General features: G+C 50.5%; 2 protein-coding genes across 3 annotated transcripts in view; both read right to left on the reverse strand.

The window, feature by feature from the left end:
* MTHFS (methenyltetrahydrofolate synthetase) overlaps window positions 1-12,915 on the reverse strand; it is a 32,556-nt gene extending 19,641 nt beyond the window's left edge. Inside the window, exons 1-2 of one of the 2 annotated variants that reach the window (XM_068143428.1) lie at window positions 12,728-12,915; window positions 6,404-6,668 (exon numbers count right to left, since the gene is read on the reverse strand). In XM_068143428.1, the coding sequence (XP_067999529.1) occupies window positions 6,404-6,668; window positions 12,728-12,874 (412 nt within the window). In that variant the 5' untranslated portion in view covers window positions 12,875-12,915. Of the gene's footprint in view, window positions 1-6,403; window positions 6,669-7,856; window positions 7,878-12,727 lie in introns of those variants that run through there. The other variant, XM_068143429.1, reaches the window with a different exon arrangement.
* A 4,871-nt stretch (window positions 12,916-17,786) lies between these two features.
* BCL2A1 (BCL2 related protein A1) lies at window positions 17,787-20,200 on the reverse strand. Its single transcript, XM_068144354.1, has 2 exons — window positions 19,730-20,200; window positions 17,787-18,319 (listed from the first exon to the last, which is right to left on the reverse strand). Exons 1-2 carry the CDS (start codon window positions 20,147-20,149, stop codon window positions 18,215-18,217), a joined length of 525 nt encoding a protein of 174 aa, XP_068000455.1. The 5' UTR covers window positions 20,150-20,200; the 3' UTR covers window positions 17,787-18,214.
* Window positions 20,201-26,706: the final 6,506 nt, after the last annotated feature.

The following is a 26,706-nucleotide window of genomic DNA, read 5'->3' on the forward strand; positions in this document are numbered from 1 at the left end:
CAGCACCAGAACAAGGGGACACAGTCTCAAGCTGCGCCAGGGGAGGTTCAGACTCGAGGTGAGGAGGAAGTTCTTCACCGAGCGAGTCATTCGGCATTGGAATGGGTTGCCCAGGGAGGTGGTTGAGTCATCGACCCTGGAGGCGTTCAAGGGGAGATTGGACGTGGCACTTGGTGCCATGGTCTAGTCATGGGGTCTGCGGTGTCAGGTTGGACTCGATGATCCTCGAGGTCCTTTCCAACCTGGGTGATACTGTGATACTGTGTGATACTGTGAGGGAAGACTCCCTAAGCCAGACCTGCTGCAGACAGAGGACATGTAAGCTGCAGGCTCAGCTCCTCCTGCCCTGCTCCCGGCTGCCAGGACTCCAAAGGACTTTCATTTTGGTGGCTAGTCCTGGTTCCAGTGGCTGGGGCAAGACTGAGAACTGAAACATGGAAGGAAATGCAGAATGAAGCTGCACTAAGAATTTTGGTTTGGCCACCCGTTTATGCAAGCCCTCAGCACTGGCTTCCTGCCAGCCCTTCAGCTGCAGCAGTCCAAATGCCTGTGGTGGCCTCCTCTGGGAGAAGAGCCTTGCATTGCTGTTGCATTGCTCCTAATCAAAACTGGCTCCCAGTATAGCTCCCAGGGTGGCTGCAGGGGCATCTGTGCTGGCACACCAGAGGAAGAGCAGGGAGCGAGAGGAGGAGGGAGGGCAGTGGCTTATTGAGTCAGGCACTGCCCAAAAGATGCCATCACAAACAGAGCCTTTTGTGCTGTTCAGTACTAAAAGTGCTGCTGAGGAGAGAAGGAGTTTGCTAAGCCAGTGAAAAAGAGAAAGCCAGCACAGTGGGGAAGGAAATGAGTAAATTGAGATGGGGAATCTTGTACATGGGGAAGGGAACAAGTGAGAGAAGACACAGCACAGGATCTCCTCCCCTTTGCCAGGGGCAAGCTATTTATGTTGGCCCAGCTGCCCTGAAATGACAGCCTGAGAGCAGCAGCAATGAGGAATGGGGTGAGGGAAGGACACCTGGAGAGGGAGATTCAGAGAGCAGAAGGGTGGAAAGAGGCATTGTGGTGGTAGAGGAACTAAAGCTCAGAACAGAGTGCAGAGCCCAAGTCTGGGAACTGAGCATTTTGGAGGCACCAGAGAAGAAACTCTGACGTTTGGGAAAACACCCAGGAGTCTGTGCTCACTGGGCACAGCTCTTCTGCAGAACTCAGAGCCAGGAGCCCCAGCCTCTGCTGCTTCTCTCTCCTACCACCAGATCCCCACGGGCATCTTTCAGTCGCTGAATGCTGCAGTGGCAAGGAGCCCACACAGAAATGATCTCTGTCTCCATACCATGGCAAGAGAGGCCTGCAGCTGGCACAGAGAGAAAGCAAATGACTGAGCACCTACTTGGTAGTGGTGCTGGCTAAAAGCAAGCAGCTTTGAAAGAGCCCAGACCATTACAACCTGGCTTCACCTTGGAATGGTGAATGACATTTGTACACGAGCCTGGTCCTTGCATTTCTGAGGAGAGCACCTCACAGTCCCTCAGGGGAAGCAGATTCAGATCCAGAATATCTGCTAACCCATTTTTCATCCAAACTAAAACATCTTAGACCCAAACTCCTCTCCTCCTCACCCAGGTGAATGTTTTAAAAGAAGTCTCTCACAAGCCTCATCCCTGGAGGTTTTTCAGGCCAGGCTGGATGTGGCTCTGAGCAACCTGATGTAGGGTGGGGTGTCCCTGCCCACAGTAAGGGGGTTAGAACTGGCTGACCCTTGGGGTCCCTTCCAACCCTAATAATTCCATGATTCTATAATTTATCACACACCTTTAGCTGCTGGTCAGAAGTCCAGCTCAGTGATGAACACTTAAGCCTACGATCTGCTCACGACTAAGGGTTGCCTCAGTTCAAAGCTGGCCACCTGGCTCCCTTCAAAGAAGCCACCTCCAGGAATTTTACCACCTGGAGACACTCAACAAGGATAATCTCTTCTCAGATGAATCCCTTCAGGTTTTCACCCAGAATTCTCAGGACAAGCTCAAGTCATAATAAATAACATTACACAACAAATAACCTTGCATGTCCAGCCCTCTGAATCACCCCACCTCCCTAAACCACACTGAAATTAGAGCTGCTGGGGAAGTGTCCTTTACATTTCTGTAGGAGTAGTGTTAACAAAACAGGCAGAGAGCAGGGGTTTATCTGATCTGCTCCCTCCAAAGTTGTGCAAGGTATCTACTTTCCTGTAAACAATGACTACAACGTGCCTGAACTTTCATCAAAATATGACCTTGGGCAAAACCTGACACCAGGGCACATTTTGATGGGCAGGGATCCAAACAAAACCTGACACCAGGGCACATTTTGATGGGCAGGGATCCAAATGGGAGCTGCCACCTATTAGTAAAGGTACCACTGGCTTGGTCCACAAGTTGTCTAAACCTTTCAGCAGATATAGGTGGAAATGAACCAAGTTACAGAAGTACAGAATGGCTCAGGCTGGAAGGGACCTCAGAGATCAGCTCCTCCAACCTCCCCACCATGGGCAGGGACACCTCTCAACTACACTCAGCTGCTCAAGGCCTCATCCAACCTGGCCTTCAACAACCCCAGGCCGGAGGCAGCCACAGCCTCCCTGGGCAGCCTGTTCCAGAGTCTCACCACCCTCCTACTGAAGAACTGCTTCCTCACATCCACTCTAACCCTGCTCTGCCTCAGCTTCAAACCATTCCTTCTTCTCCTGTCTCTAGACACCCTCAGGAAAAGTCCCTCTGCAGCCTTCCTGGAGCATCCCTTCAGCTATTGCAAGGCAACTCTAAGGTTCCCCTGGAGTATTCTCCATGCTGATCACCCCCAGCTCCCTCAGCCTGTCCTCACAGCAGAAGTGCTCCAGCCCTTGGATCATCTTTGTGGCCTCCTCTGGACTCCCTCCAGCAGCTCTGTGTCCTTCTCATGCTGGGGACACCAGAACTGGAGGCAGGATTGGAGGTGGGGTCACAGCAGAGCAGAGTCAAGGGGCAGACTCCTCTCTCTCGCCTTTCAAAGGTGATCTTTCCAACACCCCCTGCAGCGAGCAGGAACATCTTTAACCAGACACAGAGGCTTCTGGGAACCCTATGCTTTAGCAGGCAACCTCCCTGGGCAGCCTATTCCAGAGCCTCACCACCCTCCTACTGAAGAACTTCTTCCTCACATCCAGTCTAACCCTGCTTGGCCTCAGCTTCAAGCCATTCCCCCTTGTCTAGACACCCTCATGAAAAGTCCCTCTGCAGCCTTCCTGCAGGATCCCTTCAGGCACTGGAAGGCAGCTCTAAGGCGCCCCTGGAGTCTTCTCAGTCCTACTCCAAATGAAATATGTGAACTTCTTTCACCTTTGCCCTTCCTATTACTGTGTCCCTTTAGCTTAAAGCAAGCCACTTTTCACATGACAACTGCTGTCACCCACGCACAGCAGAGCAGGTGACAGATTTTCTACTACCAAAAGTGCCATGAACCCTTTGTTTATGCCAGGAGGTGTGATGTGGTGCCCTGCCAAGATGAACGTGGCTACACCCTGCTCAAGCAGGGAAGGGCCCCTCTCCACAAGCTGCACACTGCCTCTGAGTGCCACCAAAGAGTGGCAAACTGAAGGCAAAGCTCGTACCTTGTCTTCTACTCGAGCTGTTCTGCACAATAACCATGCCTGCAGTTTTAAGGACAGTGAGAATTTAAGCTTTTTGTAATGCAAAATGAATCCACTCAGAAGTGACATAACTTATTTATGTACCTGCAGGGTGTTTCTTGGAAATTACACAGCAACTTCTGCCAGCACTGGGAACATTACTGCTGGAACACCGTGTTAGCTCCTTCTAACAACAGAAATGCCTCAGATCACCACACTATTTGATAACATCACAGAGATAAACGTTGCAGCCATGCATAATTCCAGCAGTGGAGGGTGGGTGTAGTAGCAAGGCAATTTGCATTCCTGCAAGGGCATTGGAGTGTAAAAGGATCACAGAGTCACAGAATGTCAGGGCTTGGAAGGGACCTCCAGAGAGCATCCAGTCCACCCCCCCATCCTGCCCTGCCAGAGCAGGGTTGGGGTTGCTTAGCCTGCAGAAGAGGAGGCTCAGGGGAGACCTTAGTGCTGTCTACACCTACCTGAAGGGAGGCTGGAGCCAGGTGGGGGTTGGTCTCTTCTCCCAGGCAACAAGCACAAGAACAAGAGGACACAGTCTCAAGCTGCACCAGGGGAGGTTTAGGCTGGGTGTTAGGAAGAAATTCTTCCCAGAAAGAGAGATTGGCCATTGGGATGTGCTGCCCAGGGAGGTGGTGGAGTCACCATCACTGGAGGTGTTTAGGAAGAGACTGGATGGGGTGCTTAGTTTAGTTGATTAGATGGTGTTGGGTGCTAGGTTGGACTCAATGATCTCAAAGGTCTTTTCTAACCTGTTCTGTTCTATTCTATTCTATTCTATTCTATTCTATTCTATTCTATTCTATTCTATTCTATTCTATTCTATTCTGTTCCTGTTCTATTCTATTCCTATTCTATTCTATTCTATTCAAGAGTTGATCTGCTGGAGGGTAGAGATGCTCTGCAGAGGGACCTCGACAGGCTGGGCAGATGGGCAGAGGCCAAGGGCAGGAGATTGAACACATCCAAGTGCCAGGTGCTGCACATTGGCCACAACAACCCCATGCAGAGCTACAGGCTGGGGTCAGAGTGGCTGAGAGCAGCCAGGCAGAGAGGGACCTGGGGGTACTGGTCGATGGTAGGCTGAACATGAGCCTGCAGTGTGCCCAGGCAGCCAAGAGGGCCAATGGCATCCTGGCCTGCATCAGGAAGAGTGTGGCCAGCAGGAGCAGGGAGGTCATTCTGCCCCTGTACACTGCACTGGTTAGGCCACACCTTGAGTCCTGTGTCCAGTTCTGGGCTCCTCAGTTTAGGAAGGAGGTTGACTTGCTGGAACGAGTCCAGAGAAGAGCAACAAAGTTGGTGAGGGGCTTGGAACACAGCCCTGTGAGGAGAGGCTGAGGGAGCTGGGGTTGCTCAGCCTGGAGAAGAGGAGACTCAGGGGTGACCTTATCACTCTCTACAACTACCTGAAGGGAGGTTGTAGACAGGCTGATGATGGTCTCTTCTCCCAGGCACCCAGTACCAGAACAAGAGGACACAGTCTCAGGCTGCACCAGGGGAGGTTCAGGTTGGATGTTAGGAAGAAGTTCTACACAGAGAGAGTGATTGCCCATTGGAATGGACTGCCAAGGGAGGTGGTGGAGTCGCCGTCATTGAAGGTGTTCAGGAGACTTGATGGGGTGCTTGGTGCCATGGGTTAGCTGTTTAGGTGGGTTGGATTGGTTGATGGGTTGGACACGATGATCTTGAAGGTCTCTTCCAACCTGGTTTGGTTTATTCTAATAAAGGTTATTTATTCTAATATTCCTGTTCTGTTCTGTTCATTCAGAAGCTGGTGAGCCTGAGGTATGGAAGCTGTCTGCTGGGTGAATTTTCACCTAGAGAATATGCTCCCAGGCTGAGGTTTCGAGCATGAGCTCAACCTGAGTTTTCCATCAATACCAAGAAGCATCCCTGCAGATGCTATGGGAAGACACTGCTGCATTTACAGCAAGAATGCAAATGATGAATGCAGACACAGAAAGTTTGTCTGAAAAGTTGGGGAGGTTGGGGAATTTTAGGTTAAGGAAGAGAAGAGGTTGGGGCCAAAACCCACATGCCATTAGGAACTTCATCCTGAAGAAGAATCCAGTGCCTGAGACAGCATTATTAGATCAGAATAAAAATGTGAGAGAATACTGATGGAACAGACTTTGCAATATTCATCCAGGCCTACAAGAAAGTCCTTTGATTTTCAGTCTAAGGTCTCAGTCCAGAGAGCTGTTCTGCATGGGCAGGCTCCACATCAGCACTATGATTCATCCATGCCACACAATCTGAAGGATCTAAGAACACAGAAAATTCCCCTGTTGGCCTACAGACATCACCTGAAAAGTTCCCTACCCTTTCAGGCAGTGCAAACTAAAGGTCTCAGAGTGCACCCTACAACTGTGAATGCCCACAGCTTCCAGCCACCCCCAGCAAGCCTGTCCCCTTCAACAGCCTCTGTGCTATGCTTGCCAAGACTGCACTGACGATGTCCATGAAAGGGACCAAGAAGTTGGTTTTCCTGGAGGGTTGAGTCTCCTTCAGCTGGATTAGCTGTGCAGCCTTGCTCCTGCCCTGCTGGCATACCCCAGAGGTGGCAAAGGGTAAAGAAAAGCAGGCAAGAGAGGGGAGCACTTGCTCACATTGACTTCAGCACCTCTCCAGCACTCAAGAGCCAAGTGTAACATTTCACTCTTGCTATTGGATTATTTCCTACTGGTCTGCAAGTTACCCCTGCTCAGGAGCCCCACAATGTAGGAAGAAAACACTCACCACCAGCAAGAGCCTCCTCTCTTGCACTGTCATCATCACTGGGCTGAAGAATATTCCAGGATGTCAAAGCAAGGGATGAAATATCTTCAGCTGACAGCAGCTTCAGCATGTCCATGTGATTGCTCTGAGGCTTGTAGCGTGGTATAAAACACTCTTTACCTTGCTTAAAAATATCCTGGATGATTTCTTCTGTCTGGATCTCATCTGGCATGCTCAGGAAGATTGCAATTCTTCTGGATTCTTTGTACTTGGGATGGCCAAGCACCTACATGGAGAATGGATGTAACTAGTTTATGAAATGATTGTGGTAAGGTGGGAAAAGTACCAGTTGAAGAGGGTAGAGACACAAACCACTAGGCAGCATAAAGACAATGAATTGGTTTTGTTCCCTGCACCACCATTTCTAACATCAGCAAAACAGGCACCCAGTGAACACTGCAACAGAGGTTTGGGCCAGCAAAATACCCCCAAATTTGGAGGCAATCTCCTGACCCTCTAAATATTTGGGGCTGTTCAGTCTAGAGAAGACTCCAGGGAGACCTTATTGTGGCCTTTCAATACTTAAAGAGGGTTTGTAAGAAAGATGGAGACAGATTCTTTAGTGGAGCCTGCTGCAATGGGACAAGGGGTGATGGTTTTAAACTAAAAGAGGGGAGATTCAGAGGAGACCTAAAAAGAAGTTGTTTATGTTGAGGGTGATGAAACACTGGCACAGGCTGCACAGGCAGGTGGTAGATTCCCCATCCCTGGCAACATTCAACAGGTTGCATAGGGCTCTGGGCAACCTGGTTTAGCTGTGGATGTCCCAACTGACTGCAAGAGGGTTGGACTAGATGACCTTTAAAGGTCCCCTCCAACCCAAAGTGTTCTCTGATTCTATCACTTGTGCCATATCATAATGCAGACATCTTCAAATGCTCAGCATCACTGGAGACAGGTACATCAGGTGAGAGCTGCCAGCTCATGCATGACAGGAGCCCTTTGCAGTCCTTTCCTTCCATGCTTTTTACAGGCTGCATCTCCCATCCAGGCCTGGGTAGAATGAGCAGCACACCAATGATAGCAACTCAAAAGCCAAGCAGCATCAGAACAGATGACTGCACAGCACGGCCTTCCAAGACCAGGTCGCTCTTGCTTTCCTTAACCTGAAATGCCTTCCCTACAGCAAGTTTAGCTATGTGACTTCAAACATCCTCAGCTTCTAGCAGGTGATCTTATTGGTGAGCATTTTTCAGAGGCTGAAGGAAAGGTGGCCTTGCCATTTGTTGATTCTCATGAGGTTCGGTATCACAGTATCACAGTGTAACTAAGGTTGGAAGAGACCTTGAGGATCATCGAGTCCAACCTATCACCACAGACCTCATGACTAGGTTCTCTGTGCTGGGCTTATAAAAGACTCAACAGAGGGAGGAAAATAAATCTATGTGGTGAAAAAGACTCAGCAGATACACACCTCACTATGTCTCTGCCTCATTCCAGGTTGAATTCCACATGAAATTTTGAGAGCAAGTTTTTCAAAGCTTGGTTTCTCCTCCTCCAGTACCTTAACATTTGCTGTTACTTACACCAGGGCAAAACAAACACCAACGTGTCCTGTCCCAGTGCAAAGTGATTCATTCTTCTTCTCCCACTTGCAAAAACCTGTCCAAAATATCAGACAGCTGAGAAACTGCTTATCTGTGGAACAGAGGGCACAAATCCTCTGCTCTGTGGTTGCATAACTGAAAGCTAATGTGCTCTCCTGAGCTTCAGCCTTTGCCCTGGCCCTGTTCTGAGAGATAAATGCCCCTATCCGACTCGAGATAAGGTTCTCATTCCCTTGGTTTTTTTTTCACCCTTTCTTTCCAGCACAGCAGTTAAAAGACCATGTGAAATATTCAGAGGATGGATGTATTTTTTTGGAAGGAAAAAACAAAATTAAACAAAGCAAAACAAGCACTCTGGACCAAATGATGGTCACGTGCTGGTTTGCCACGGAAGCATCATCGCGATTCCAAACCCTGTTTTATTTCTCTTTGTAATCTGCTCACCCTTCATGTGGGTTTTTCCAAGGAAGTGATTAACAGGCAGTCACAGAATCACAGAAGAGCCCACACTGAAAGGGACCTCAGAGATCATCTACTCCAACCTCCTTACCATGGACAGGGACACCTCTCAGCTTGACTCAGCTGCTCAAGGCCTCATCCAACCTGGCCTTCAACACCCCCAGGCAGGAGGCAGCCACAGCCTCCCTGGGCAGCCTATTCCAGAGTCTCACCACCCTGCTACTGAAGAACTTCCACCTCAGCTCCAGTCTAACCCTGCCCTCCCTCAGCTTCAAACCATTCCCCCTTGTCCTGTCTCTAGACACCCTCAGGAAAAGTCCCTCTGCAGCCTTCCTGGAGGATCCCTTCAGGTACTGGAAGGCAGCTCTAAGGTGCCCTTGGAGTCTTCTCCAGGCTGAACAGCCCCAGCTCCCTCAGCCTGTCCTCACAGCAGAGGTGCTCCAGCCCTTGGATCATCTTTGTGCCCTCCTCTGGACTCCCTCCACCAGCTCTGTGTCCTTCTTATGCTGGGGACACCAGAACTGGAGGCAGGATTGGAGGTGAGGTCTCAGCAGAGCACAGCAAAGGGGCAGAATCCCCTCTCTAAGCCCTTGACCAGCAGAATTTCCATGGTAGCTTTTGCTGGAAAGAACAGACTTAGTCAAAGTGTAGACTCCTTCAAGTATCTGTGACTGATGTCATTGAGGGCCTCCAGAGCTGAATGTCACCATGGCTTTGGACAAGAGGGAAACAGAGCCACAGAACTCTCCTCTTGCAAAGCGCTGCTGTGTGCTGTGGGCCCCACAGGTCCAACCTGCTCCACTCTGTCCAAGTTACACATTGATGTAGAACAAAAATGAGGTGGAAGATGCAAACCCACATGCCAGCAGGAAGACACCATCTGGGGTTTCTGAACTGTGAAGACGAAGCTGCTGCGACTCAGAGCCATTTCTAAGAAGACTGCAAACATTTCCACGCTTCACAAACATTACCTGCCCTTTGCTCACTGCCTGATGGCAATTTCTGCAGAACCAGAGCAAGCAGACAGCAGGACTTTAATCATCCACACTGAAAGAGAATAATCACCCAGCAGCTAATTAAACAGGAGCAGCTTGGTCAGCCTGTAAAGCTATTTCACTCTGAATTTAAGGATCATTCTGAGCCGGGATTTTGTGACTGGGGGTATTGTTCAGGTGTTATAAAACAACCTGCTCACTTTCATTAGCTGCAAGCACTGATCCAGGTTATAAAGCTGCCTTATGTTAGCCCAGCTATTCTCTCAAGAATTTCTTCTTGTCTGCTGTGTCACCCTCCTGCAAGGAAACCGCTTTCAGTCACTTGTGCGATGCCTCCGTCTCGAGCGCGCTCAGGACTGTCAACTTGTGACAGATAATGAAGATGGCAAGATAACATAGTTTCATAGTTTCATAGTTTCATTCAGGGTTGGAAGGGACCACAAGGATCATCTAGTTCCAACCCCCCTGCCATGGGCAGGGACACCCTACACTAGATCAGGCTGGACAGAGCCTCATCCAGCCTGCTCTTAAACACCTCCAGGGACGGGGCCTCGACCACCTCCCTGGACAACCCATTCCAGGGTTTCACCACGCTCATGGGGAAGAACCTCCTCCTCACATCTAGCCTGAATCTCCCCACCTCCAGCTTCATTCCATTCCCCCTAGTCCTATCACTACCTGAGATCCTGAGAAGTCCTTCCCCAGCCTTCCTGTAGGCCCCCTTCAGATACTGGAAGGCCACAATTAGGTCACCTGGGAGCCTTCTCTTCTGCAGACTGAACAGCCCCAACTCCTCCAGTCTGTCCTCACAGGAGAGGTGCTCCAGCCCTCTGATCATCCTTGTGGCCCTTCTCTGGACACCTTCCAGCACCTCCAGATCCCTCTTGTAATAGGGGCTCCAGAACTGGACACAGTACTCCAGGTGGGGTCTCAGCAGGGCTGACTAGAGGGGGAGAATCACCTCCCTTGACCTGCTGGCCACACTTCTCCTGATACAGCCCAGGATCTGATTGGCTTTGTGGGCTGCAAGTGCACACTGAGAGCTCATGTTGAGCTTTTTGTCCACCAGCACCCCCAAGTCTCTCTCCTCAGGGCTACTTTCCAGCCAGTCCCTGCCCAGCCTGGATTTGTGCCTGGGATTGCCTCGACCCAGCTGCAGGACCCTGCCCTTGCTCTTGTTGAACTTCATGAGGTTGGCTTGTGCCCACCTCTCCAGCCTGTCCAGGTCCCTCTAGATGGCCTCCCTTCCCTCCAGCGTGTCTGCTGCACCACACAGCTTGGTGTCATCAGCAAACTTGCTGAGGGTGCACTCAATGCCACTGTCCATGGCACTGACAAAGATGTTGAACAAGACCATTTCTGGGTCGTGGTTCCTGGTGCCTTCTTAATAAGCAAAGCAAAAAGCTCTGTCTTTTAGTGTGCTCTCTTAGCAGACATGCATCCTCTGGGGCTGGGTTCATCAGCTGCAGTTAGACAAAGGCAGAGGAGCTCCTGAAAATTGGGAACTATCTGCGCTAGGTGCTTATATAATTGGCAGAGGATGCACGTCAGGATAGTCTATAAACATTGAGAGATGGAAGTTGGGTATGTGGTTACTGAAACACAGCATCATGATGACAGGACATTATGACTTTTTTTTAAGCAATCCCAGTGGAAAAAAAAAATATTATGAGAGGTCCAGTTAAACTTCTTATGACCTACAGTTTCTCATGAAGTGGCTACACCTGAGTGTGAAGTCTATCAAATTATATGGTGGTCTTCAGAGGTCCCTTCCAACCCCTATCATTCCATGATCCTCTGGCAGGATAGTAAGAATACAGGTGTAGAATATCTAGAAGTAACAATACAGATGTAGAACATCTAGAAGTAGGAAGACGTTCTTCACCATGAGGGTGGTGAGACACTGGAACAGGCTGTACAGGAAGGGGTGGAAGCCTCATGCCTGGGGGTTTTTAAGGCCAGGCTGGATGTGGCTGTGAGCAACCTGCTGTAGTGTGAGGTGTCCCTGCCCATGGCAGGAGGGTTGGAACTAGCTGATCTTTGAGGTCCTTTCCAACCCTAACAAATCTATGATTCTATAATAAGTACCTGCTGGTGTAGCAACAAATAAAGGACTCTTCTCTAGTACATGTAGTCACTGCAAATTAAAACTTTATTGTGCTTATTAAAACGATCAAAGGCACCTCTATAAAACTGTTGCCACCCAAAGACAAAAAGGCCATTTCCAAAGTACCTGCTAGCACCACACTGTGCTAGGACACCAGTTAAGTGAATGGAATGGAATGGAATGGAATGGAATGGAATGGAATGGAATGGAATGGAATGGAATAGAATAGAATAGAATAGAATAGAATAGAATAGAATAGAATAGAATAGAATAGAATAGAATAAGAATTAACCAGGTTGGAAGAGACCTTTGAGATGATGATCCAGTCCAACCTATCACCCAACACCATCTAATCATCTAAACCATGGCACCAAGCACCCCATCCTGGCTCTTCCTAAACACCTCCAGTGATGGTGACTCCACCACCTCCCTGGGCAGCACATCCCAATGGCCAATCTCTCTTTCTATGAAGAACTTCTTCCTAACATTCAACCTAAACCTCCCCTGATGCAGCTTGAGACTGTGTCCTCTTGCTCTGATGCTGGCTGCCTGGGAGAAGAGACCAACCTCTGCCTGTCTACAACCTCCCTTCAGGGAGCTGTAGACAGCAAGAAGGTCTCCCCTGAGCCTCCTCTTCTCCAGGCTAAGCAACCCCAGCTCTCTCAGCCTAAACTGCAGGGGAGAAATAACCACCGAAAGCTACAGAAGCGCCACGACAGCCTGTTAGCAAGAGGCCAAAGCAAGGCAACTGCTAATTTCGTCTGTGTATTGCCAGGCGCTGCCCGTAAAGCTAGCCCCGTGTAACACGTGCAACGGTGAACACCCTGCAGCCCCCCACCAGCACCCCGCTGCTTTGGGGTTTCCGACAGGGTTTGCCTTCCGTTTCACACCCGCCCCATGGCACGCCTCATGGTGCTGATGGCTGCCGCTGCTCGTCGCAGCCGCTGCACGCCCCGCCGCCACCAGCCGTGAGGAGGAGGAAGGCAGCGCCGAGGCGGAGCTCGCCCCCCTCGCTCTGCGCAGCGGCTCGGCACGGCCGAGGAGCCGGCAGGTCCCCTGAGTCACCTCTCCGGTCCCCATGCCGGGGCTGGAAAATCCCCGGGGCCGGGCTCGGCTCCTCGGCCCTCCCCGCCGCCCCCGGGGCCGCTCTTCCTGGCGCGGCCGCGGTCCGCCTCACCTTACGAGTGAGCAGGAGGGACTGGCGCCGCTTCTCCGCCGCGCTCAGCGCCCGCAGCCGCTGCCGCAGCTCGCCGCGCAGCGCCTGCTTAGCGGCCCGCAGCGCCGCCACCGCCATCGCCTCCTCGCCCTGCCCCGGCGGCTCCATGCGCCCAATGCGCCGGGCCGCAGCGCCGGCCCTGCCCTGCCGGGCCCCGGGGGCGGCGGGGGCGGCGGCGGCGCGGCCAGGCAGGGCTCCCGGGGGCGGCCCGCAGCCGGCCGCGGGGTCACTGCTGCGAGGTCCGGACCGCCGCCGTCTGCAGGCATCGCTGCCCCGCGGGGTGCTGGAGGGGCAGCCTGGGACAGGCCCGGCAAGGCCTAGCTTGTTTGGGTCTTTTTTGGGGGGGTGCGTGTGTGTGGTATAGGTCACGAAGAACTTCCCCTTTGTTCACTTGGCTGTGGAAAGGGAAACTGCATCCCGGCGGGAGATTTTGTTGCTTCCGACGGCAGAGTTTCGTCTCCCTGCAGCGTCTGCCGGTGGGGCTGGAGGGAACGGCAGCCCTGCTCCCGTGGCACCAGGATGCTGTTGGCATTGCTGCTCCTGCGGGGAAGCTGTGCTGGCTGGCACGGCCATGGCCAGAGAGGCAACCGCTGGGGGCTTCGTTTTGGCACATTTAAATGACCCAGCCTACCTTCTAAGTGCAGAAAGGGATGCTTCTATAGGATAATAGTTGTTTTCATAGACCTATTCAACGTGGCATTTGGTGACATCTCAGTTTGGCTACTCTGCACATAGGTGAAGCTGTCAGCTGGCTCACTCTGCAGCTCTTTGACCTCTTTTGCTCTGGAAACATTATTCTGTCATCCCACATGCTGCCTGACAGGTGTAAGGATCCCTTCCAACAGCAGTGCCCCAAGAACCTGGGAGTAACACTGGTAGATAACTTGATGGTACATCTCATCACTGCTTTCCTTGCTCTTAAATGCAGAGCAAATTGGAGACTGTGGTGATCTGGTGAAGATAATCTGGAACCTCACTGGGCTGTTAATAGAATCATAGAATCAATAAGGTTTCAGAGATCATCACGTCCAACCTATTACCTAATACCTCACACCTCCTGACTAAACCATGGTCCAGGCAGGCTTCTGTATCAGGAACAGTGTGGCCAGCAGGAGCAGGGAGGTCATTCTGCCCTGTACTCAGCACTAGTTAGGCCACACCTTGAGTCCTGTGTCCAGTTCTGGGCCCCTCAATTTAAGAAGGACATTGAGACACTTGAACGTGTCCAGAGAAGGGCAACAAGGCTGGGGAGAGATCTGGAGCACAGCCCTGTGAAGAGAGGCTGAGGGAGCTGGGGTTGCTTAGCCTGGGGAAGAGAAGGCTCAGGGGAGACCTTAGTGCTGTCTACAACTACCTGAAGGGAGGTTGTAGCCAGGTGGGGGTTGGTCTCTTCTCCCAGGCAACCAGAACCAGAACAAGAGGGCACAGTCTCAAGCTGTGCCTTGGGGAGTTGTAGGCTGGATGTTAGGAAGAAATTCTTCATAGGAAGAGAGATTGGCCATTGGGATGTGCTGCCCAGGGAGGTGGTGGATTCACCATCGTTGGAGGTGTTTAGGAGGAGACTGGATGGGGCACTTAGTGCCATGGTTTAGTTGATAAGATGGTGTTAGGTGGTAGGTTGGACATGATGATCTTGAGGGTCTTTCCCAACCTAGTTAATTCTATTCTACTGTTTATACCCAATTCTTATCATGAAGGCAAGTTCTAAAAGTGATTGCATCACCTGGATTTTGAAAGGGCTGGGTTAGCCTTTCATATGTCATGTAAAACTTGTAGCCCCCACTACAAAATAGGTTACTAGATTAGTGGAAAAGGAAGTGAATGTGGTATTAATAGACCGGTGTTAGCCACTGCAGGCTGTGCTTACAAAAAGAAACCGAGTAAGAATTACAGTTCCTGTCACAAAACCTTTGCCTGCAAATGAAGAAATGTGTGTTCAACCAAGCTGTTAAATGTCACATCTGACAGGGACTTCCACGGCTGTTCTGGAGGGTGGCATTGCCAGGACTGTCCCTTGCCCTCAGGGTGCTTTCAGCTTTTTTATTAAGCAGCAACAAAGTTGCTACTTTTTTCAGCAATCTGGCTATGCATGTTAGGTAATCCTGCATGTTTTCAGTGGGGAAGGAGAGGAAGGAGGAGCAGTACAGACTCCAGACCACAGAATTCAGAATAGCTGAAGTTGGAAGGGAAAGGACTGGAAGATCATAGTATAGTATCATAGTATCATTCAGGGTTGGAAGGGACCACAAGGATCATCTAGTTCCAACCCCCCTGCCATGGGCAGGGTCACCCCACACTAGATCAGCCTGGCCAGAGCCTTGTCCAGCCTGGGCTTAAACACCTCCAGGGACGGGGCCTCAACCACCTCCCTGGACAACCCATTCCAGGGCTTCACCACTCTCATGGGGAAGAACCTGCTCCTCACATCTAGCCTGAATCTCCCCACCTCCAGCTTCATTCCATTCCCCCTAGTCCTATCACTACCTGAGATCCTGAGAAGTCCTTCCCCAGCCTTCCTGTAGGCCCCCCTCAGATACTGGAAGGCCACAATTAGGTCTCCTCAGAGCCTTCTCTTCTCCAGACTGAACAGCCCCAACTCCCTCAGTCTGTCCTCATAGGAGAGGTGCTCCAGCCCTCTGATCATCCTTGTGGCCCTTCTCTGGACACCTTCCAGCACCTCCAGATCCCTCTTGTAATAGGGGCTCCAGAACTGGACACAGTACTCCAGGTGGGGTCTCAGCAGGGCTGAGTAGAGGGGGAGGATCACCTCCCTTGACCTGCTGGCCACACTTCTCCTGATGCAGCCCGGGATCTGATTGTCTACTCCAAACTGTCATAGGAAAGGGAACCTAGGTGAAACTATCAAGCACTCTGTTCAGTCAGATCTTGAAAGCCCTCCAGCAATGGGGACTCTACCATGCCCCTGGGGAGGTTGTTCCAGCAAATTATGGTTCTTAGTGAAAAAAAATTACATCAGGATGGAGAGTCCATTACCAGAAGGGTGAAAGATGGAGAAGCCACTCCCAGAAAGGTGAAAGATGGAGGCTCCTTCCTTCTCCCAGTGTCATAAAGCCTTGATTGTCTGGAGGGTTTGTCTCAGAGAAAAACACTGTTGTGTTCCACAAGCAACTTCTGCCTCCCTTTGGTTCACCTCCCAACATGTCTACAAAAGAATAAAAGTGTTTGGAGCCAGCTTTAATTCCCTACATTAGTGGGAGAGTCACTGACAGCTAAATAAAAAAGCCCTTTTAGAGTGAATTCTCAAACAGCTGCTGTCTAACATGGGGAACAACTGGAATTTGACTCGAGTTAGAATAGAATAGAATTAACCAGGTTGGAAGAGACCTTTGAGATCATCAAGTCCAACCTATCACCCAACACTATCTAATCAGCTAAACATCCAGTCTACTCCTAAACACCTCCAATGATGGTGACTCCACCACCTCCCTGGGCAGCACATTCCAATGGCCAATCTCTCTTTCTATGAAGAACTTCTTCCTAACATCCAGCCTAAACCTCCCTTGGTGCAGCTTGAGACTGTGTCCTCTTGTTCTGGTTCTGGTTGCTGGGAGAAGAGACCAACCCCCACCTGGCTACAACCTCCCTTCAGGTAGTTGTAGACAGCACTAATGTCTCCCCTGAGCCTCCTCTTCTCCAGGCTAAGCAACCCCAGCTCCCTCAGCCTCTCCTCACAGGGCTGTGCTCCAGACCCCTCCCCAGCTTTGTTGCCCTTCTCTGGACACCTTCCAGCACCTCAACATCTTTCCTAAACTGAGGGGCCCAGAACTGAACACAAGACTCAAGGTGTGCCCTAACCAGTTGCCTCAGACTATGAAAGCCTGGGAGCCTGTTAGGTCCTGCTGGTGAAGTGTCTGAGTTTTGCAGTGTACTTCCAAACCCTGATGACTGTCAGCAGAGTCGATCCAGTTAGTTTATTTTGCCACAAGCTGTCTGCAGACAATGCTTGAGTAGCTCTTCTGAGAGTTGCCTTACTCTGACCTTTTCCCATTGTTCAGGTTGGTTGGTTGGTTGTTTTGTCCTGAGAGAAATGAGACCAAGCACAAACCTCTAAAAATCCATATTTTAATATACTTTCCCAAACTATTAGTGTATTTACACAAAATTCTCACGTGAAACAGATTTAGTACTGGCCTGTTTTAAAACATCTGGCTGGAAAAAGAGTTCAGGCAGATGGCTGGTTTACACAGATGTGAAAGAGCATTCACTGGGGATAGGAACAATTAAACACTACAAGAAAGAAACAGAAGCACAGAATCACAGAATGTCAGGGGTTGGAAGGGACCTGCAGAGATGGAGTCCAACCCCCACTGCCAGGGCAGAACCACCCAGGGCAGGTCACACAGGGACACATCCAGCTGGGTTTGGAAGGTCTTCAGAGAAGGAGACTCCACAACTTCTCTGGGCAGCCTGCTTCAGGGCTCCATCACCTTCACCATGCAGAAGTGTCTCCTCATGATGAAGTGGAACTTCCTGTGTTCCAGCTTGTCCCTGTTGTTCCTTGTCCTGTCACTGGGCACCACTGAAAAGAGCCTGGCACCTTCATCCTGACACCCACCCCTCAGATACTGACAGACATTGGTCAGATCCCATCTCAGCCTTCTCTTCTCCAGACTGAACAGCCCCAGGTCTCTTGGTTTCTCTTCAGAGCAGAGATGTTCCAGTCCCCCAGTCATCTTCATAGCATCTGTTGGACTCTCTCCAGCAGATCCTTGTCTCTCTTGAATTGGGGAGCCCAGAGCTGGACACAGTATTGCAGGTGTGGTGTCAGCAGGGCAGAGCAGAGGGGCAGGAGACCCTCCCTAGGCCTGCTGGCCACACTTTTCTTAGTGCAGCCCATTGCACCAACAGTAGCTGAGTGCACATTTGTGAGGTGCCAGCTTCCACAAATGGACCTTCCCCTAACAGCTGCTCAGTCTGTGCCAGGACCTTGTGCCCACTTTGACACTGGAACTGCCATTTCCCTTTTTTCCAGGGTACCCCCACCCCCCCAGCTCCCTCCCCTTCTTGCTCATACAAATGTTGCAATAAAATGCATTACAGTAGGATTTCATTTCCAAAACAAATGACATAAAAACTCATTTCTTAACCCATTGGATTGTATTTGAGTAGAACAAAGTCCTTTCATGGAGGTGCCACAGAGATTCCACCAGCTGCCTGCATGTGGAGTATGAACTCGAAGCAGTCCTGCCTGGAAAGGGCGACTTGAATTGCTGAATGATGCTGTCTTGATTCCTCTTTGGAGGGATCTCATCTTCAGGTTTGGCAATTAGGATAGCATGCTAAATGTTGCATTTAGCACAAATAAATACAAATAAATTAAAAGTTCTGAGAGGGAAGGATTTTCTCTTCAGTATTGTGTGGAGAAAAGCTTGGCGATGAAGCTGGTGGCAATATCTAGGTCAGACACGACTGGCAGGCCCACTGCTTTCAGTAGTACTTTCTGAACAGGGCAAAAAGAGCCAGAAACATGGCTGTGATTTTGGAGAAGGACAGTGGGGATCTTCTCTCAAACTTTGTCAGGAAGCCGTTTTCCTGTGCAAAAAGAACAGGCACAGTTAGAGACAGCTTAAAAGGAGCTCCTCTAGCAGAAACCTAACCAGGCTCTGCTAGCTGCAGAGAAGCAAAGTGCTGCTACACCATGTGCTCAGACAGGCAGGATTTCAGAGCTCCAACTCCACAAGATGAACAGGGGCTTTTAAAACAGCAGCTGAAAATAGCTGCACCTTGCTGGAAGTTTGTTTTCATCTGCAAGTCCAGGCTGTGCCCTCCTTGTGTAAACAGCAAATGAACAGGAGCTGTAGCATCTGAGCTCACATCCACAAGTGCCATGATGGAGTAAGAGAAAAAGCTTCTTTTAAGCCTCCTTATTCAACTATGCTGAGCCACATATCAGGACAGAATGTTGCCAGCACTTGATGCTTCTCTGCAATCAGAGGGACATTTGCAATACATCTGATGCATCAAGGCTCCATGACTCAGTGTCACCTCTGCTTACTGTTACCAGCCAGGGGGGAAAAAAAACAACCCAAACACCAACAAATGGTAAAGCAAGACATTAGAAATCAAATTAAGGGGGGGAAAAAAAAGAAAGTAATAGCAAATAGGAACTATAAGAGAAATGGGACAAGTGGGGGCTGGGAAGAGAAAGTAACCTTTACATCTAGGTACAGGAGAAAAGCACCAGGGAAATAACAAGCGCTGATATCACTGAGTCTCAGCATCCCCTAACTGCAAAGAAAAACCACTGGTGTGGTGGTGAAACTCTGCAGAGCAAAAGGGATCTCCCCCTCACTGCCAGAAGGGAATTTTCAGCAGCTTGGCAAAACAGTCCACATATTGACAAATGCTTTCCTCAGCGCTGATCACTGAGAGATGGACGTCCTAGGACTGCCCGAGTCCAAACAGGGAAGATTTAACCCCAGCTGCACTTAAGTTGTAAATTTGTCTTAAGTTAAAACTGGGGGGGATTAAACAATGGCTTTGGTGAAATCCACAGCAAAAGCTGTGGGGATCACACCTCTTTATCCCTCCCTTACTTTGAACTTCAGTGGTTTTGGACTAACTCCTCTATGGATGCAAACTTCCTACACTAACTTTAGGATGCCACTGGGATATATCTTGGCAGGAATAGTGGAACCTGCTTTGAGCAGGAGGCTGGCCCCCTCTCACCCTGAAGTATCAAGTGATCCTGTGATTCAAGACTGACTCTAGGGTTTCATCTGGTGCAGGCACAGAAAGTGCCTGAGTGAAAAGGAAGTTTTCTTGCGGCATGGTCATGTTTAAAGCAGAAGCAAAACGTTCGCTGCAGGTCGCTGAAGCCATCAAATGTTAACCACCGAATAAAGCCCTTAACAAAATGCTTTGGACAGGATCTCTGACAGGAATTCCCCTTAATTAAGCAACATCTCCTAATTTGGAGATGGAAGGAAAGGAGGAACTTACCCAGCCACCGTTGGCATCTATCCATTCAGCTTTGTTGGTTATTATGTACTCGGTGATGAAATAAGAAATCTGCTCCTTCTCCTCACCGGTCAGCTGAACTCCATGCTCTTGAAGCTTCTTAGTCAGAAGCCCTCCAAATGTAAATATGGTCATGATTCGTCCCCAGTTAGTATTCCCATCAGCAAATTTTTCTTCCATGACACCGTTGAAGATCCTCTTGGCGGCAGCTACCGAGGAGATGTCGATGCTGTCCAGGAGTGGCCGGACAGCCTCCTCGGTTTGGTCTTGCAGAGAGGATGCAATGTGGCGTAGGACATGAGCAACCCTGGTCTGGGCTGGCCCCAGCTGTGATTCCTGAAGCACATACTGCAGGTAGTCCTGGGCTAAGTAGTAAACGTAGTAGAAGTCAGCGGTTTCCATTGAGAAGAGAGTGCAGGGAGCAGCACAGGGCTCCGGGTCAGGCTGAGCAGTGAGCGGCACAGGACATGCTCAGGGCTTTGTATAGCTGCCTCTGGATGGAATTTTTTTGTTGCTTTTGCTTTTACAAGTTCCTGTAAAAACCTAGTGACTTCATGGTTGTGTGGGTTGTGGAATCTGTCACAGCGGAAATGAAAGAAAGTGTCTGCTCGTGGGGAGCGAGAAAGCCTGCCCGAGTGATTTATTAGTGCTCTCGGTCCCTTGGGCCCACAGCTAGGACCTAGCAGCTCTAACCACCACTCTAAACTGGCATTTCCTAGTGGCTTTTCCTCTGGAGCACCAGAAGGGGCTCAGCATTTGCCTTCCAAAGTGCCAAGAATGGTTTGTGCTAGCAAAGGTTCGGCGTTTTGCTTGACCAAAAGATGCCTGGATATGCTGGAGGGGCATGCAGCCCCTACCACAGGATCACAGGATGTCAGGGGTTAGAAGGCACCCAAAGGGACCATTGAATCCAACCTCCCTGACAGAGCAGGACCATATAATCTAGCTCAGGTCACACAGGAACACATCCAGACAGGGCTTGAAAGTCTCCAGAGATGGAGACTCCACCCCTTGTGTTGAGGTGGAACCTCCTGTGCTGCAGCTTAAATCCATTGCTCCTTGTCCTATCATAGGGAACAAGTGAGCAGAGCCTGGCTCCTTTCTTCCCCCACCACAGTCTCTTCACTGCCAGTGGTGAAGGCTGCAGTCTGGATTGCAGGTTAAGGGCTTATTGCTGGCTCACAACTCTTTGAGGCTTCACAGGATCACAGAATGTTAGGGGTTGGAAGAGACCTTGAAAGCTCATCCAGTCCAACCCCCCTGCCAGAGCAGGATCACCCAGGGCAGGTCACACAGGAGCACATCCAGGCAGAGTTTGGAAAATCTCCAGAGGAGACTCCACAACCCCTCTGGGCAGCCTGCTCCAGGGCTCTGTCACCCTCACAGTGACAAAGTTTTGCCTTCTGTTCCCGTGGCACTTCCTCTGCTCCAGCTTGCCCCCAGTGCCCCTTGTCCTGTCACTGGACATCCCTGGGCACAGCCTGGCTCTGTCCTCCCAGCACTGCCCTGCACATCTTTGTCAACAGGAATGAGGTCACCCCTCAGGCTCCTCTGCTCCAAGCTAGAGTCCCAGCTCCCTCAGCCTGTCCTCACAGGAAGATGTTCCACTGCCTTCAGCAGCTTTGTGGCTCTGTGCTGGACTCTCTCAAGCAGTTCCCTGAAGTCCTTCTTGGATTGAGGGTCCAGAACTGGACACAATGTTCCAGATGTGGCCTCACCAGGGCAGAGCAGAGGGGGAAGAGAACCTCTCTCGAAACTGGAAGACATTTCCGACAGGATGGAGGAAAGAATAAACTTTTTCCAGCTCTCAGGGAGCTTTACATAACTGCAAAAACTGGGAACACAGCAGTGGAACAAGGGTGGATGGGTGGAAAAAGGGGAATGCTAGCTTTATAGCATTATCCCTTCTTCCAGACTTTCCCACACTCTCTCTGGGAGAGGCCTCTTCAAGGTCCTTCTTTGAAGATTCAAATGGGTAGCTTCAAAGATCTCTTTCCCCCACAGGGAGTTCTGCTGTAAAAGACATTATTAGTATGAAAGACCATGCTAGTGCAGCCAGTGTGTCAGAGCCTGGGACAGGGAATATGGGCCCAAGCTAGAGATGTGTGACACCATCTGAATCTGTCACAACAGGTGAAAGAAACATTATGGAACCTACAACAACTGCACTTAGATTCAGAGTTTGAGAGCCAGGCAGTTACTTTTGGGGAGAAGGAGCAGGAGTGTGTAGCCCACTCTTTCCTTACTGACCTCTCTTTCCTGAGGCAACTTGATCTTGCTAAAGGGTCAGAATGATTGAATCCTAGAATGGCTCAGGTTGGAAGGGACATCAGAGATCATCTGTTCCAACTTCCCTGCCATGGGCAGGGACACCTCTCAGCTAGAGTCAGCTGCTCAAGGCCTCATCCAGCCTGGCCTTCAACACCTCCAGGGAGGAGGCAGCCACAACCTCCCTGGGCAGCCTATTCCACAGTCTCACCACCGTCCTACTGAAGAACTTCTTCCTCAGCTCCAGTCCAGCCCTGCTCTGCCTCAGCTTCAAACCATTCCCCCTTGTCCTGTCTGTAGACACCCTCAGGAAAAGTCCCTCTGCAGCCTTCCTGTAGGATCTCTTCAGAATGTGTCTGTAGAGAACCTCACCCCAATGCAAAGGCTTCACAGCAACAAGCAACTGAATATTTGGAAACCCTTCTCTTTTTCCATCCCTCTACTTTTTACCCACCTCTTAGTCATGCCTCTTCCATCTCTGAAAGCAAAAGGCACCCCCAGCCCCACACACCAACAGCCCTTCTTTGCTCCAGGGACGGCAGTGAGCCTGTTTCCAGCCCTGAGCACTCCCCAATGCTCAGCTATGGAAGAGGAGCAAAGCTGCTGGGCTAGTGGCCGGCACAGGACTCCAGTCTCCCATTGGTGCTGGCACAAAGCACATCTAGACCATAATACAGCCACAGTGTCAGTATACTGCTAACCACAGGTAGTCTCCTGTGTGAGCTGCTGCTCTGACATCATGGTTTTGCAGAAACTCCTTGAGCAGACGAGGGCAGTTTCCAGTTCCTCCTCGGATATTTTTTGTTCTCTCTGTGGTGAGCCTGGCCCAGAGCAGCACAGCAGCCTCCTGTGCATGGCAGGCTTTGAAACCTGGAGCCATCACCATCACAGCCATCCATCACTCCTGGGATTCAGGAAAAGATTTCCCTCTTTCTCTTGGAAGCAAAGAAAGAGATGGCTTGGTGCTGTGTCCACCTTTGGAAGTGAATGGGTTTAGAGGTCAGTGTGAGCTGGAACATCTCTCATGTGAGATGTCACTCCCAGGGAAGGATGTGATGCTGGGACTGGGAGTGGGCTGGGGTGGGAAGCCAGCTGTCCCTTCCCCCATACACACAGACACATTCATACTAAATCTCAGCTGCAAAGTTCAGAGGTGTCCTCTGTCCAATACCTGCAGATGCTGCTTTGGCAGAGCTGTCAGGCTGGCTTTACCTTTGTTGTGTCCAGTGATTTCTGCAAACTGCCAACACTTTATGAGGAATGCAAGCAAAACATCAGCCCAAGCAAAGCTGTGACAATCCTTAACTCTTCCCAACTCAGCTAAAGCCTGGCAGAAGTTTCTGGGGCAGGGGAAGGCTGTGCTCTATCCAGACAGCTCCCTCCAGTGTGATGCTTGCTGCAAACAGAGCTGAGAAAGGGAAAACCACAAGGATCTGCTTTCTATGTAGCACAGCCTGTGAAGCTACAGACCACTCCTGACTCTCTCAATGATTAATTAACGAAAAGCTTTTTGCCTTCTTTGTGAATGCAGTAATGGTTGAGTGTGAGAACAGTGAACAACAGCTAAGGAGACCAGTTTTGCTTTCTTCACCACCGACAGCAGCAGGGCACAGACAGGAGCAGATATTTCTTCATTAGTGGAGGGTGATGAAATCATGCCATGAATGCATGCCCATTACTGAGGGAAGTCAATGTTAATACCTTGGCAGCTTTGGTGCAAACGCTGCCACTTTCAATCTCTTGATCTCCAAAAGGGCTGTCAGGTGAAGCTCAGCGCTCAGGAGGGGCTGGCAGCCCTGAGCAGCCGTCTCTAACAGCAGCTGTGACACTGGCGAGCAGAGCTCAGGAGGTAGCTGCTGAGGCTGCCCCAGGTCTATTGACACATTTGCTTTTCAGGAGTGCTGTAGCAGAGGGTGAAGTTGCAAGTGTGGAGTGTTTAGTAGCAGTGATAGTTGATGTATCTATATACACACATGAAGAGCCATACCGGAGGGTCCAGCCCCATCTGCCCAAGCACTGATGGTCATCTCTGAGCGCTGGGATCTCCTGCCTGTCTTGTGCCACTCCAACGCTCTGATTGAACATCTCTGCTGTGAAGAAAGACTGAGAGACCTGGGGATGTTTAATTTAGGATTTGACTCCACACCTTACCTTACCCTACCCCGATGGGCTGATGTTCCAGAGCAGATGAGAACTGAGTTGACAGATCCTCATAAAGCTGACCAGCAAGAGCCGATGCTATCTCATCATGTTCTAGACAAAACTGAGCCAGAATGACAGAGGCTTCAGTGAGCTGCTCCTGCTGCATCTGCCTTGCCAGAGTTCTTCCAGCTCCAGGTGAAGGTGGGAACTGTGAGCTTTGTCTGAACAAACAGTCTGTGAGACCTTGAGAAAATGATGGCAACGTTTTTTATGGTTTTCATCCCTTTTTGATGCCTAAACCCGGGTGATTTTGGGGTGCTATTGGATTTCATTGCAAAAGAACAGCTCCGTTCACTTGCATCTTTCCAGCTCTCCTGCACAGCCCTGACAGAAGACTTCAGGAGGCTTTGCTGCCTCTTGCTTGCCCCCCGTTTGCCCATAAACTGGGGTCTGCAGGCGGCTTGTCCTGGCTGCGAGCCGCGCTGCTCGGTCCCAGGCTCAGGCTGCTTGCCCGGTGCAGTGCTGCCACCTAGCCGCAGCCGGCGCTGCCTGCACGCAGAGGGGGCGCCCGGAGCCGGCAGCCTCCTTGCGTCTCCAGTGCCCTTCGGTACTGTGAGGCTTTGTATGCATCAGAGCGCTACATTGCTATAGAATTGTGACTGTGATCTGAGCTGAGAAGCGATATTGTGTCTCCCGAAGAATCCTGTCAGCTGGAATGCTCCAAAGTCTCCTGTGCAAAGCCTGGAAGCGTTGGGAGCAGTTCATTCTAAAACACCTCAGCCCATCTCCTGATGTTTCTAGGATGGAGATGAAGTAGCAGGAGCCTGGGACTCAAATTCAGTGGCAATTGAAACATTCTGTGTGTCTCAGAGGAGCACACAAGACAGGCTCCAGGAGGCACAGGAGGATGAAGCTGGTTATGGTTTTACATCTTCTGGCTCAACTGAGCTATTCTTGGCCTGTTGGGAAGGCAAAGTGGTCCCCAATATAAACTAAAATAAGTAGCTGCTGCAGCTTGCTGCTGGCCTGTGGTGCATTCCAGAATAGCTGAGGGTTGAACAATGTGGCCTGTGCTCACTCCTGCTCCTAAAATAGCCTGTAGCAAAGGCTGGGAGGATGGATCGTAGGAGGATGCACACCGTGGGCTCTGCATTGCTCAAATGTGAGGGGAATTCTCTGAGAGGTCATTCTGTTGCCCTCATGGCTCTGTAGTGACATAAGGGACCCATAGGAAGGGCCAGGTTTGCCTGTGTTACTCAGGCTGCCTTGTCACTTCCTCTGGTAATGGCTTCTTCTGGATCCCAGCATCTCTGATCATCATGAATCAAGAGGACAGCCAGACATGCTGCTCCACTCTGCATGTGCCATGTACATCATCCTATGCATGTGTGTAGACACGTGTTCTCCATTCTCAGGAGCTCTTTCAAACATTTCTCTGCTATGAGGAGAATCTGCACAAACAGGGCATGGCTGTCAGCAGTGAGCCATAGAAACAAGGCTCCCCAAGCCTCCCAGACAACAGGTAAAGTCTTGGTAGAAGCTTGGCAAGATCTTGGAGAAACACTGTCTGCTGAAGTGCAGCCTCAGTGCTGCCTTTCCTTCTTGCTCCCAGAAGGAAAACCCAACAAAGTCTGCTTGTCAATATTGATGAAATCAGGAGTCAAGAGCTCGAGCCTCAATGTGACCAAACCAATGCTTGGTGTGCCCCTCAGGTCCTCATCCAGACTGCATTTCTCATCCTCCTGCTTTGCACCATTTCAGCAGACAGTGCTGCTGGCTCTCTGCAGTGTTTTCAAACCCACAATGATTAAGTGTAAATTGCTGCAAATTGTAGCAAGAAATGAGCTGTGAGGCTGGTGGTGTATTTTTATCCCTGTGTTTGGGATGCCTTTCTGGTCCTCCAAAGAGGCGTGCTGAGGTGGCATTCCTCTGCTCCCAGGAGAAGGCAGTGAGCAGAAATAGCTAACCTGTCTCCCCAGGTATTTATGCCACAGTCGTTGCTGTGCTGTCTGAGCATGTAATACTATCCCCTGCATCTTTTTCAGTGAAATGATGTCCCATGAAATGAGTGTGCAGGAAGCTGATGCCCCTGTGAGCAGTTATCCAAGCCTGTCACCATCCTGTAACCAAAGCAGAGAGAAATTTGCTTTTGAGCTCTTTATTTTTTTTCCATCATGGAAGTTTACAGTGGTCTCTGCATTTGCCAATCACTTCCTTCCATGGCTGGTTCCTTCCAGAACCCCTCAGTTCATCCCTTCCAATAGCTGAAGGGATCCTCCAGGAAGGCTGCAGAGGGACTTTTCCTGAGGGTGTCTACAGACAGGACAAGGGGGAATGGTTTGAAGCTGAGGGACAGCAGGGTTAGACTGGAGCTGAGGAAGAAGTTGTTCAGTAGGAGGGTGGTGAGACTGTGGAATAGGCTGCCCAGGGAGGTTGTGGCTGCTTCCTCCCTGGGGGTATTCAAGGCCAGGTTGGATGAGGCCTTGAGCAGCTGAGTCTAGAAGTGTCCCTGCCCATGGTGGGGAGGTTGAAGGAGATGATCTGTGAGA

The sequence above is a fragment of the Melanerpes formicivorus genome, unplaced genomic scaffold (assembly GCF_026170545.1).
Source record: "Melanerpes formicivorus ecotype bairdi unplaced genomic scaffold, bMelFor1.0.p_v2 SCAF_10, whole genome shotgun sequence".
Classification (NCBI taxonomy): Eukaryota; Metazoa; Chordata; class Aves; order Piciformes; family Picidae; genus Melanerpes; species Melanerpes formicivorus.